Source organism: Callithrix jacchus, chromosome 17 (assembly GCF_049354715.1).
Source record: "Callithrix jacchus isolate 240 chromosome 17, calJac240_pri, whole genome shotgun sequence".
Taxonomy (NCBI): Eukaryota; Metazoa; Chordata; class Mammalia; order Primates; family Cebidae; genus Callithrix; species Callithrix jacchus.
In genome coordinates this window covers 16,862,949-16,875,762 of record NC_133518.1, presented here as the reverse complement: position 1 = coordinate 16,875,762, position 12,814 = coordinate 16,862,949, and the positions used below count along the sequence as shown (strand labels likewise).

The 12,814-nt window shown below is 45.3% G+C and overlaps 1 protein-coding gene across 32 annotated transcripts in view; it reads right to left on the bottom strand.

Moving 5' to 3' along the window:
- Positions 1-1,149, bottom strand: part of PHC3 (polyhomeotic homolog 3) — an 89,214-nt gene extending 88,065 nt beyond the window's left edge. For 19 of the 32 annotated variants that reach the window (XR_614698.5, XR_614697.5, XR_013528417.1 and 16 more), the window contains exon 1: positions 1,106-1,149. Coding sequence is in view for 8 of the 32 variants with exons in the window: in XM_008983466.5 (XP_008981714.4) it covers positions 1,106-1,119 (14 nt within the window). In the remaining 24 variants the exon portion in view is untranslated. Of the gene's footprint in view, positions 1-217; positions 308-442 lie in introns of all 32 variants that reach the window. The other 13 variants (XR_013528421.1, XR_013528416.1, XR_013528423.1 and 10 more) reach the window with 4 other exon arrangements.
- Positions 1,150-12,814: the final 11,665 nt, after the last annotated feature.

The window sequence follows — 12,814 nt, the reverse complement described above, 5'->3', positions numbered from 1 at the left end:
TCCAATCATCAAATCACAGCATCATATAACTGTTCAACATTATAAAGTATTAGCGGTAAGCAAATTTTTTACCAAACTGCTGCCTGTCATAATACTACCGTATCATGTACCAGTGACATGCAAAAGGCCAGCTTAGGTTCTGGTCTTTCTAAAGTGTTAATCTGCTCAATCATGCCCTCCAATCCAAACAGTATGGTAAACAGTTCTAACTACTAACCAAAAATGGTCACAGAGAATCCAAATTCTAGGCATAAGTCTAAACATCGGTGAGTGGAACTGGCCAAACCATCGCACTGCATTTCGAGGCCTGGCACAAAAGAACAATATTGGTAACTCCACCGTCTTTAGGCATACTAATACCTAAATACAAAATACAGCCAGCAGTTCTGGTGCATAAGAGGCCTACGCAGGAAACATTAAGTTCTTGAGTCGCTAAGCATACCGTCACATCGACACACAAGAATGTGGCCTGCTTGTGAGGCAGCAACGCTGCAGCCAGAAACTCGAGGGAAAGATCTTCCTCCCAGGATGTTTTCAGCCTCACCAGACCTGCAGCAGCCCCCGCCGCTCTCAGGCCCACGCTGGGACACCTCCTGCAAGCCTCCGGCACGAGGGCGGCGAGCAGCCCCACGTCTCGGGTTCTCCCGCTGAGGAGTGGGGTGGCGCCAGGGCGGGAAGGACAGGAAGGCGAAGGCCTGGCAGTGCCCGCCCTGCCCTACCCAGCCTCCGCGGGCCCCCGCGCACGCAGCCGTAAGAAGGCTGCCGCGGGGCCCACTTGCAGGAATGACAGCGCCTGAGGAGCCCACTCGGGCCCGTTCCCCGGAAAACCCCAGCTGCCGGGGCCCCAGGGGTGACCCTGCGCGCAGGGCCGCGCAGATCCGGGACCTAACGGCGGAACGGGCGCTTCTGCCTGGAGGGTAACTGCACCCTTGGAGTTCGCCTCCGCCCCCCGACACGGGCTGAACAGGCTCCTCCACGGTAAGACGGGTCTCGAGTCTTTCCCCGCACTGCCCGCGAAAGAGCCCTGAACTTTCCCGTGGGGGACGTGTCGCTGCCCCAACTCGCCCCCCCTAGTTACGACATCAGTCACCATCAAGTCACTCACTCCGCTTCCGCCATCTTCTCTCCTCCATCACTAACGTGGGCTGCGCATGCGCCCCCCCCCAGCGGCATGCTAAGGAGCAGACGGAGGGGCGGGGTCGGCTCAGCCCGCGGCGCCCGAGGTCACGTGGGATACCCAGCTTCCAATCGCCCACGCCCACCTCAGGAATTGCTCCCTCTGGAACACCTGATTTCAGAACACTTTCAGTGACCAGATTTCCCCAATTTAGATACCAATGTCTCCTCACCAACCCCTCGCTTTCTCTTGTCCAGTATCTTATTCCTCTTGGGAAGGGGTCTGCAATCAAGAAATAAAAAGTTATCTTAGATTGTTAAAATTTTTTTAATATCTATGGGCTCGGTGGCTCACCTGTAATTCCAGCATTTTGGGAGGGCGAGGAGGATCTCTTGACGCGAGTAGTTCAGGACCAGCCTGGACAACAAAGCGAGACCCTGACTCTACCAAAAAAATAACAATAATAAAAATTTTGGCCCATGCACAGTGGCTTACTCCTGTAATCCCAGCACTCTAGGAGGCCGAGACTGGGGCGGGGGGGGGGGCCGGGGGGAATCACCTGAGGTCAGGAGTTCAAGACCAGCCTGGCCCACATGGTGAACCCCATCTTTAATAAAAATATAAAAATTGGCTGGGCCTGGTGGCGCGTGATTGTAATCTCAGCTACTCGGGAGGCTGAGGCAGGAGAATCACTTGAACCTGGGAGGCAGAGGTTGCAGTGAGCTGAGATCACACTGCTGCTGCTCTTCCAGCCTGGGCCACACAGCAAGACTCTGCCTCAAAAAAAAAAAAAAAAAATTTTTTTTTTGAAGAATATCTAAAACCTGCCAATGTCCACGCAAACTGCAGAGTGGTTTCAAAGAAAATACCCACGAGGATTAGAGGCTGGGGTCTCAGAAGGAAAGGAAACTCAGTACTGGCTGCAGGGCTTGTGGCCTAGAAGCTTTGGAGATTGAGGGTCCCAACCAGCAGTGCCTCTCTCCAGCTCAAAGATAGCGTTCAGCTGCCAGTGAATGAGTAGTTAAGGAATCATCCTGACTACCCTAGGCACAGCATTCATGTCTCCAATATGAATTTGCTGAGCACTCAGTCGGAAGCGCAAAGTTGAATACCACAGGGAACAAGCAGGAATGGCCACCAGTTTAGTTTGCTGGTGGGGTCTGCTCAATGCCAACAACTCATGTGCGTGAGACAAACATATAATTTTTATTAAAATAATAAATGTAAATGTAAATATGAAATAATTAAATTCTTGTTTAAGAAAAAAGAAGTGAAATAATAAAGATGAGTTCCTGTCTTCTAAGAAGTAGTGGAGTGGGTTTTATAGACATTTACATACAATATAAGTGTTCGGAAGGCCCTGGGAGGTGGCTCACTCTTGTAATCCCAGCACTTTGGGAAGTCGAGTCTGGAAGATTGCTTGAGCTGGGGAGTTTGAGACCAGCCGGGGCAACATGGGGAAACTTCAACTCTACAAAAAAATACAAAAATTAGCTGGATGTCATGGTGCGCACCTATGGTCCTGGCTACTCAGTAGACTGAGGTGGGTGGATCGCTTGAGCCCAGGAGGTCAAGACTGCAGTAAGCAGTGACCGTGCCACTATACTCTAGCCTGGGCAAAAAAGCAAGGCCTTTTCTCAAAAAAAAAAACAAAAAAGTGCTCTGAAACAGATCAATCTATTAAGTGCTTTGGAAACTTTAAAGTTCAAGGTGTATAATAAATCTTTACCATGCTTTACAAAAAGAAAAGCATATAAACCATAAACAATGTCTCTTTTTGCATTTTGTGAGATGATGGAGTCACAATAATTTCAAGAACTGAGAATGAAGTATTGATATAAATCCATCTTAAAGTGTAATATGGGCCAAGCATAGTGGTTCATGCCTGTAATCCCAGCACTTTGGGAGGCCGAGGCCGGCAGATCATGAAGTCAGGAGTTTGAGACCAGCCTGACCAACACAGTGACACCTCGTCTCTATTTAAAAAAAAAAAAAAATGGGTAATATGGTCTAATTAAAAGTATACTTAATTCCAGAAATCCTGTATTCCAGGATGTGCCTAAGGAAGGGAAAAGAACACTTCCTATCTGTGTGAGCTTAAATTGTCCATTTGCCTCCTTTTCCCATCTGATAACATTTTTTTTTACCTTGTCTCACTAATGGCAGTATTATCCTACTACAACTCCTAGAATTCACCGAGAAAGTCTTCTTTAAAAAGTCCCTGTAGGCCAGGCAGGGAGGCTCACTCCTGTTATCCCAGCACTTTGGCGGGTCGAGGCCGGCAGTTAACCTGAGGTCAGGAGTTCAAGACCAGCCTGGCCAACATGGTGAAACCAGATCTCTACTAAAAATACAAGAATTAGCCAGGTGTAGCGGCACCTGCCTGTAATCCCAGCTACTTGGGAGACTGAAGCAGAAGAATTGCCTGAACCTGGGAGATGGAGGTTGCAGTGAGATTCTGCCATTGCACTCCAGCCTAGAAACAGAGTGAGATTCCATCCCCCCCCAAAAAAAAATAAGTCCAATAATAATTTTTTTTTTTAAGTCCTTGTAGATGCTTTAAAATATTACTGCTTTTTCTTTCTTTCTGACTTGCTCATATATCGTTATTAAACTTTTTTTTTAATTGAAATGGAGTCTCACTCTGTCGCCCAGACTGGAGTGTGGTGTGCAGTAATCCCGATTCACTGCAACCACCACCTCCCGGGTTTAAGTGATTCTTGTGCCTCAGCCTTCCAAGTAGCTGCGATTATAGGTGCTCGCCACCATGCCTGGTTAATTATTTTATATTTTTAGCAGAGATGGAGTTTCACCATGTTGGCCAGGCTGGTCTTGAACTCTTGGCGTCAGGTGATCCTCTGGCCTTAGCCTCTCAAAGTGCTGGGATTACTGCTTGGGAGGTTTAAGCACAAGAATCGCTTAAACCAGGGAGGTGGAGGTTTCGGTGAGCAGAGATGGCACCACTGAACTCCAGCCTGGGCGACAAGAACAAAACGCCATCTCAAAAAAAATAAATAACAAAAAACACTTTCAAGAATCAACCATACACTGATATTGCTGAAACTATTTTGTTTAGAGAAACGAGTGAAGAAAGCACAGTCTTAGGCATAAACATGGAAAATGCATAAATCAAAGGTATATTTGGAATACATAGGCCAAAATTGTTCTTTTTAATCCCCCTTTCGCTTAAACATCTAGGTCCTATATCCCTAATGTTACCTCGAACAGACTGCTTTTAAAAATGAGGGCATATATTGGGTACAATCAGAAGAGTATTGTTTGTTTGTTTGTCTAGCTCTGTCACCCAGGCTGGAGTTCAGTGGCTGGATCTTGGCTCACTGGAACCTCCACTTCCCGGGTTTAAGCAGTTCTCTGCCTCAGCCTCTCTAGTAGCTGGGATTACAGGCACACGCCACCATGCCTGGCTAATTTTTTTATTTTTAATAGAGATGGAGTTTCACCATATTGACCAGGCTGATCCTGAACTCCTGACCTCGTGATCCACCGGCCTCGGCCTCCCAAAGTGTTGGGATTACAGGCATGAGCCATCGCAGCCAGCCAGAATAATATTGTTTTTTTAGAAACATTTCAAAGCTCAATACTTACAACAGCTAACACTTGTATTACCTTTTATGAAGTGCGATGGATTTCCACAAAACTCATTTGTTGATCTTCACAATAACTCTGTGATATAGTTATCATGATTCCCATTTAGCATAGAAATATAGTGAGGCTTAAGGTAATTAAGTGCCTCTGTTGACTGCTAGCATATACCAGAAATGGAGTTCTAATTTAAGGTCGCCATCTCCAAAGCCAAGTTTTCTTCACTACATCATTTAGCAAGCCACTAGGCAAAACATTAACGGGGACAAAGTATGATGAAATTCTATTCTCCAGAAACTTACCGGCCAGGCATGGTGGCTCATGCCTGTAATCCCAGCACTTTGGGAGGCTGAGGCAGGGGGATCACCTGAGGTCAAGAGTTCGAGACCAGCCTGGCCAACATGGTGAAACCCCATCTCTTCAAAACTACAAAACTTAGCCGGGCATGATAGTGGGTGCCTGTAATCCCAGCTACTCGGGAGGCTGAGGCAGGAGAATCCCTTGAACCCAGGAGGTGGAGGTTGCAGTGATCGAGATCACACAATTGCACTCCAGCCTGGGTGACAAAGAGAGACTCCGTCTCAAAAAAAGGAACTTATCATTAATTGTCTGATCAAACTGAAGAAGGTATTTTACCGCTATCATTTCCTAGGGAAAAAAATGTGTATAGTACTTTAACAGGCTGAACTTTCTCAAATTTTGCAGGAATTTTACCTTGGAAAAGTAAAAAGATCCTATTTTATTTTAGAAAAACCCTTCTAGCTTTGTGAAGGATGGACTGGAGGAAAGTGTAACTGGGAAGAGGATTAGTTGGGAAACGGTGCATTAATCCTTACAGAAATGATAAGGGTTAGGGGAATGAAAGGGAAGGTTAAATTAAACGTTTAGTTCCTTAGTTGCATAGTCACATTTCAGGTGCTCAATAGGCACATACGGCTAGTGGCTGCAATATTGGACAGCACAGACATAGAACATTTCCATCATCACAAATAGTTCTATTGAACAGCACTGGCCTGGTCTTTTAATAAGTGATTGCCAAACAACAGCCCACAGGCTAAATCTAGCCTGCAACTTGTTTTTTACAGCCTGCAAGCTAAGAATGGATTTTTACATTTTCTAATAATCAAAAAAGAAATCGAAAGAATCATATGTTGTGACACCTGAAAATTACATGAAATTCATGGATTTCAGTGTCCATAAATACAGTATTATTGGAACACAGCCACACTAATTGTTTTATGTATTATCTGTGGCTGCTTTTATGCTCTAAGGGCAGAGTTGAATAGTTGTGACAGACACCATGATGGCAATGAAGTGTAACATATTTACTATCTAGCCTTTCTTTTTTTTTTGAGACCAGGTATCACTCTGCTGCCCAAGCTGAATGCAGTGGCACGATAGCAGCCCACTACAACCTCCACCTCCTGGGTTCAAGCGATTCTCCTGCCTCAGCTTCCCAGGTAGCTGGGACTACAGGTATAAGCCGTCACGCCCAGCTAATTTTTGTATTTTTTGTAGAGACAGGGTTTCGCCATGTTGGCCAGGCTGGTCTCGACTCTTGACCTCAGGTGATCTGCCCACCTTGGCCTCCCAAAGTGCTGGGATTACAGGTGTGAGCCATTGCACCTGGCCCTATCTGGCCTTTTAGAGAAAAAACCTTCAAACCACTATTCTACATCACTGACCACCCTGCACTGGGTTCTTTCAGAGTAGTTAATAGAGCACACAGGCTGTTGTATTCCTCCATTGGACTACGATCGCTCTGATGGTTCCAATATGATGAAATGAAAGTCCAGCAGACCTAGATTTAAATGCTGAACTCACTCCTTTACCAAATGAGCCACCTTGGGTCAATAATTTAATTGCTTCAAGTTGTTTTTTTGTTTTATTTTGTTTTTTCGAGATGGAGTCTCACTCTGTCACCCAGGCTGGAGTGCAGTGGCATGATCTCAGCTCACTGCAACCTCCCCCTCCTGGGTTCAAGCAATTCTCCTGTCTCAGCCCCAGGAGTAGCTGGGAATACAGCTACTGCCAGCACGCCCCGCTAATTTTTGTAGTTTTAGTAGAGACGGGTTTCACCTTGTCGGTCAGGTTGGTCTCAAACTCCTGACCTCAGGTGATCTACCTGCCTCAGTCTCCCAAAGTGTTAGGATTATAAGTGTGAGCCACCACACCCAGCCCAAGTTTTATATTACAATGCAAAGAAAAAAGGGGATGATAATACCTCACACAATTGTTGTAAAGTCTTCTTTTCTTTTTCTTTTCTTTCACAACGTGTTAAAGTACAAACCATGATTGTCGTAAAGTCTTAAAAAGTCTAACTTAAAGTCTAAAAAGTCCCTTTTTCCTTTTCTCATTTAATTTTTTTTTTTTTTTTTTGAGACGGAGTTTCGCTCTTGTTACCCAGGCTGGAGTGCGATGGCGCGATCTCGGCTCACCACAACCTCCGCCTCCTGGGTTCAGGCAATTCTCCTGCCTCAGCCTCCTGAGTAGCTGGGATTACAGGCACGCGCCACCATGCCCAGCTAATTTTTTGTATTTTTAGTAGAGACGGGGTTTCACCATGTTGACCAGGATGGTCTCGATCTCTTGACCTCGTGATCCACCCGCCTCGGCCTCCCCAAGTGCTGGGATTACAGGCTTGAGCCACCGCGCCCGGCCTCATTTAATTTTTTTAGAGACAGAATCCTGCTCTGTCGCCCAGGCTGGCTGGAGTGCAGTGGTTCCTCACAGGCATCACATGGCTCAGTGTAGCCTTGAAATCCTGGGACTCAAGTAACCTTCCTGCCTCAGCCTCCCAAATAGCTAGAACTACAAGCACTCACCACTGTGCACCTTTTTTTCTCTTTTTAACTTTTTATCAAGGTCTTTCTTCATCTAGGTATGCTCAATAAATATGATTGAATATACGTAGTACTCAATCAGCTTTAAACGCTTGTTGAGAGAATGAAGACTTGAATATTTGGTTGAATAAGATAAAATTTCAGTACAGCCTGTAAATTTGAATGACACAGTAGACTTGCTTTCTCTTTCACACTCTAAAATCAAATGCTTTTATTTTTGAGACAGAGTCTCACTCTGTCACCCAGGCTGAAGTGCAGTGGCCCAATCTTGTCCTTGGCTCACTGCAACCTCCGCCTCCAAGGTTCAAGCAATTCTTTTGCCTCAGCCTCCCGAGTGGCTGGGATTACAGGCGAGCACCACCACACCTGGCTAATTTTTGTATTTTTAGTAGAGATGGGATTTCACCATATTGGCCAGGCTGGTCTCAAACTCCTGACCTCAAGCCATCTGCCCACCTCAGCCTCCCAAAGTACTGTGATTGCAGGCGTGAGCTACTGCGACTGGACATAATGCAAATTTTATTGAAACTGAAAACATACTCCCTAGACATACTACCTCTCACCTACTTTTGCAGTAGGTCAGTATGTTAAGCATATGCTTATCAGTCTTATCTTCCTTTGTATACCAGTGGGCGGCACTGTACACAGTTGGCTGTATCACCCTCGGTACTGAAGAGTGGAAACATACAGCATTAAAGTTGGAAGAGACTTTTGAATTGATGTGACCCAGGCTGAGGAAGAATCCATGGCAAAAGCAGAATTAGAACTCTGGCTTCCTATCCTCCCACTCCAGAATTTTTTGCTGAGTGCCACAAGGCCTCACTCCAAGTGTGTAGGTGCTCAATAAACACTTGACGTTGCTGTACTCTCTCATTTCCGTTCTGCTTTTATGCTTAGTATCTGCTTAGCATTGTGGCAGCTTAGAAGCAATGTTGTAAAGCAGGGCTTTAGAATCTGACAAACTAAGACTTGAATCCTGACTCTACCATGAGGTCACTTTGAGACCTCTTACAATCCTATCAGCTCCACCTTCAAAACATAACCCTGTCTCTGGCCACACCACCGTAAACATGCACGAATTCCTCAAAACACAAACAAATCTGATACTACTTACCACCTCCACCATTATCAGCTTGAGTCAAGACACAATTTCTTTCCTGGACCACAGCCAAAGGCTTCTGAAAGGTCACCCGGCTTCTGTTCTTGTTCCTCTACAGTCTATTGTGCCTACGGTACCTTAAGGAAGAAATGCAAACCAGACAGTGTCACTGTTCTCTCAAATGCCCCAGTGGCTTCCTGTCTCACCAATATGGCCCTGCATGATTTTCCCTTGCTCTGTTGGCTGCAGCCACACTGGCCTCCTTATTTCCCTTCTTAGCACTTGCTGCTTCCCCAGCTAGGAATGCTTTCACACTGACCTCACTTCTCATTCCATCCATTCCTCTGTTCAAACACCTCAGAGAGCACTCCTTGACCACCCAACCTAATTTGGCCCTCTCATCACTTTTCTTCCCTTATCCCACTAATTTTTCTTCATAGCACTTCAATGCAACAGACATTATGTACATACATATTCATTTATTTACTATTCCCACCAACCTTCAGGTTGTAAGCTCCACATTTTGCTCACTGTAATATTCCTAGTTCTTGAACCATTAAGTGCTCAGCCAGGTGCCATGGCTCACGCCTGTAATCCTAGCACTCTGGGCGGCGGAGGCAGGCAGATCACTAAGGTCAGGAATTTGAGACCAGCATGGCCAACACGGTGAAACCCTGTCTCTACTAAAATACAAAAATTAGTCAAGTGTGCACCTGTAGTCCCAGCTACTCGAGAGGCCAAGACAGGAGAATTGCTTGAACTTGGAAGGCAGAGATTGCAGTGAGCTGAGTTCGTGCCACTGCACTGTAGCCTGGGCGACAGACAGCGACTGTCTCAAGGGTCTCAGCAGAAACCTTACAAACCAGAAGGAATTGGGATCCTATCTTCAGCCTCCTTAAACTGAATAATTGTCAGTCCAAAAAAAAATTTTTTTTTGAGACAGAGTCTCGCTCTGTAGCCCAGGCTGGAGTGCAGTGGCATGATCTCAGCTGACTGCAATCTCCACCTCCTGGGGTCAAGTGATTCTCCTGCCTCAGCCTCCTGTGTAGCTGGGATTATAGGCATGTGCCACCATGCCTGGATAATTTTGTATTTTTAGTAGAGAGAAAAAAAATTTTTTTTTTGAGACAGAGTCTCGCTCTGTAGCCCAGGCTGGAGTGCAGTGGCATGATCTGGCTGACTGCAACCTCCATCTCCTGGGTTCAAGTGATTCTCCTGCCTCAGCCTCCTGTGTAGCTGGCATTATAGGCATGTGCCACCATGCCTGGCTAATTTTGTATTTTTAGTAGAGATGGGGTTTCACCATGTTGGTCAGGCTGGTCTCGAACTCCTGACTTCGTGATCCACCCGCCTTGGCTTCCCAAAGTGCTGGGATTACAGGCATGAACCACCACACCCAGACTGAATTTTTTTTTTTTTTTTTTTGAGATGGAGTTTTGCTCTTGTTGCCTAGGCTGGAGTGCAATGGCACAATTTCAGCTCACCACAACCTCTGCCTCCTGGGTTCAAGCGATTCTCCTGCCTCGGGCTCCCAAGTAGCTGTGATTACAGGCATGTACCACCATGTCCTGCTAATTTTGTATTCACCATGTTGGTCAGGCTGGTTTCAAATGCCTGACCTCAGGTGATCCAGCCGCCCTGGACTCCCAAAGTGCTGGGATTAGAGGTGTGAGCCACCACACCCAGCAAGATATTTTTTTTTCTCGTTTATTTATTTATTTATTTATTTTGCTCACCTTCAAATGTCTTGATTGAGTTACAAAAATTGTAGCAAATCAAATTTTTTTTTTTTTGAGATGGATTCTTGCACTGTCACCAGGGCTGGAGTGCAATGGCGCAACCTGAGCTCACTGCAACCCCTGCCTCCTGGGTTCATGCAATTCTCCTGCCTCAACCACCCATTTAGCTGTGATTACAGGCACATACCACCGCACCCAGCTAAGTTTTTGTATTTTTAGTGGAGACACGCAACTATATTGGCCAGACTGGTCTCAAACTCCTGACCTCATGATCCACCCACCTCAGCCTCCCAAAGTGCTGGGATTAAAAGGTGTGACTCACTGCGCCAGGCAAGAATTTTCTTTTTAAGACAGAGTCTCACTCCGTTGCCCAGGTTGGAGTGCAATGACACGATCATGGCTCACCGCAGCTTCAACCTCCCCCGGCTCAAGTAATCCTCCTACCTCACCCTCCTGAGTAACTAAGACTACAGGCACATATCACCACGCCTGGCTAATTTTTGTATTTTTTGTACAGTTGGGGCTTCGCCATGTTGCCCAGGCTTGTCTCAAACTCCTGAGCTCAACCCATCTGCCCATCTTGGCCCCGCAAAGTGCTAGGATTACAAGCATGAGCCACCATGCCCAACCTAGCCAAGAATCTTGTATGTAGCAAAACTAAGTTTCATAAATAAAGAAAAAATAAAATCATTTCCAGACAAACAAACATTTAGGGAATTTGTCACCACCAGACCAGCCCAACAAGAAATACTAAAAGGAGTTCCTCCTGAAACAAAAGGTTGATATGCACTAGAGTAGAACCTCTTGATGGCATAAAACTCATGGGGCATATAAAACAATAACACAATGAATAAAACAAAGTATCTAGGTAACAAATAACATGATGGCTGGAACAGTACCTCACATCTCAATTTTTTTTTTTTTTGAGATGGAATCTCGCTCTGTCACCAGGTTGGAGTGCATGGGTGCAATCTCAGCTCACAGCAATCTCTGCCTCCCTTGCTCAAGTAATTCTCTACCTCAACCTCCTGAGTAGCTGGGATTACAGGGGTCTCCCACCACACCCAGCTAATTTTTGTATTTTTAGTAGACACAGGGTTTTACCATGTTGGCCAGGATGGTCTCGATCTCTTGACCTTGTGATCTTCCCACCTCCACCTCCCAAAGTTCTGGGATTACAGGCGTGAGCCAGCATGCTCAGCCTTTTATTTTTTATTATTTTTATTTTTATTTATTTATTTATTTTTTTTTTTTGAGACAGTCTTTCTCTGTCACCCAGGCTGGAGTGCAGTGGTACAATCTCAGCTCACTGTAACCTCTACCTCCTGGGCTCAAGTGATCTTCCCACCTCAGCCTCCTGAGTAGCTGGAACTATAGGTGCACACCATCACATCCAGCTAATTTTGTGTGTATGTTTATTTTTTTAATAGGGTTTTGCAATGTTGCCCAGACTGGTCTCAAATTCCTGGGCTCAAGCAATTTACCCACCTCAGCCTCCCAAAGTACTAGGATTACAGGCATGAGCCACCAGCACACCCAGCCTCAAATCTCAATATTAATGTTGAACGTAAATAGCCTAAATGATTCACTTAAAAGATACAGATTGGCAGAATGGGTTTAAAAATTGCAAACAAATATCTGCTGTCTTCAAGGGACTTATATAACACGTAAAGATTCATATAAACTCAAAATAAAAGAGTGGATAAAGGTATTCCAGGCAAATGAAAAACAAACACAAGCAGGAGTAGCTATTCTCTTATCAGATAGGACAGACTCAAGCAACGACAGCCAGGTGACACAGTTCACACCTGCAATGTCAGCACTTTGGGAGGCTGAGGCAGGAGGATCCCTTGAACTCAGGAGTTCAATACCAGCCTAGGCAACACAGCAAGACCCTGTTTCTAAAAATTAGCCTGCGGTGGTGATGAATGCCCACAATCCCAGCTACTGAGGAGACTGAAGTGGGACAATCACTTGAGCGTGGTAGATTCAGGCTGCAGTGAGCTGTGATCATGCCACTATACTCCAACCTGAGCAAGAAAGCCAGACCCTGTCTCAACAAATAAATAAATAGCAACAACAGTTAAAAAAAAAAAAAGACAAATAAGGTCATTATATAATGATAAAAGTATCAATCCAACAGGAAGATATTACAATCCTAAATTTATATGTACCAAACACTGGAGCTCTAAGATTCATAAAACATTTAGACTACTAGACCTAAGAAGTGAGGTGGAAAACAACACAATAATAGTGGGGGACTTCAGCACTCCACTGACAGCATTAGACAGGTCATCGAGACAGAGAATCAACAAAGAAAAATACGGACTTAAAACTACACTTTAGAACAAATGGACCTAACAGATATTTATAGAACATTCTATCAGAGAACTGCAGAATAAACATTCTTCTC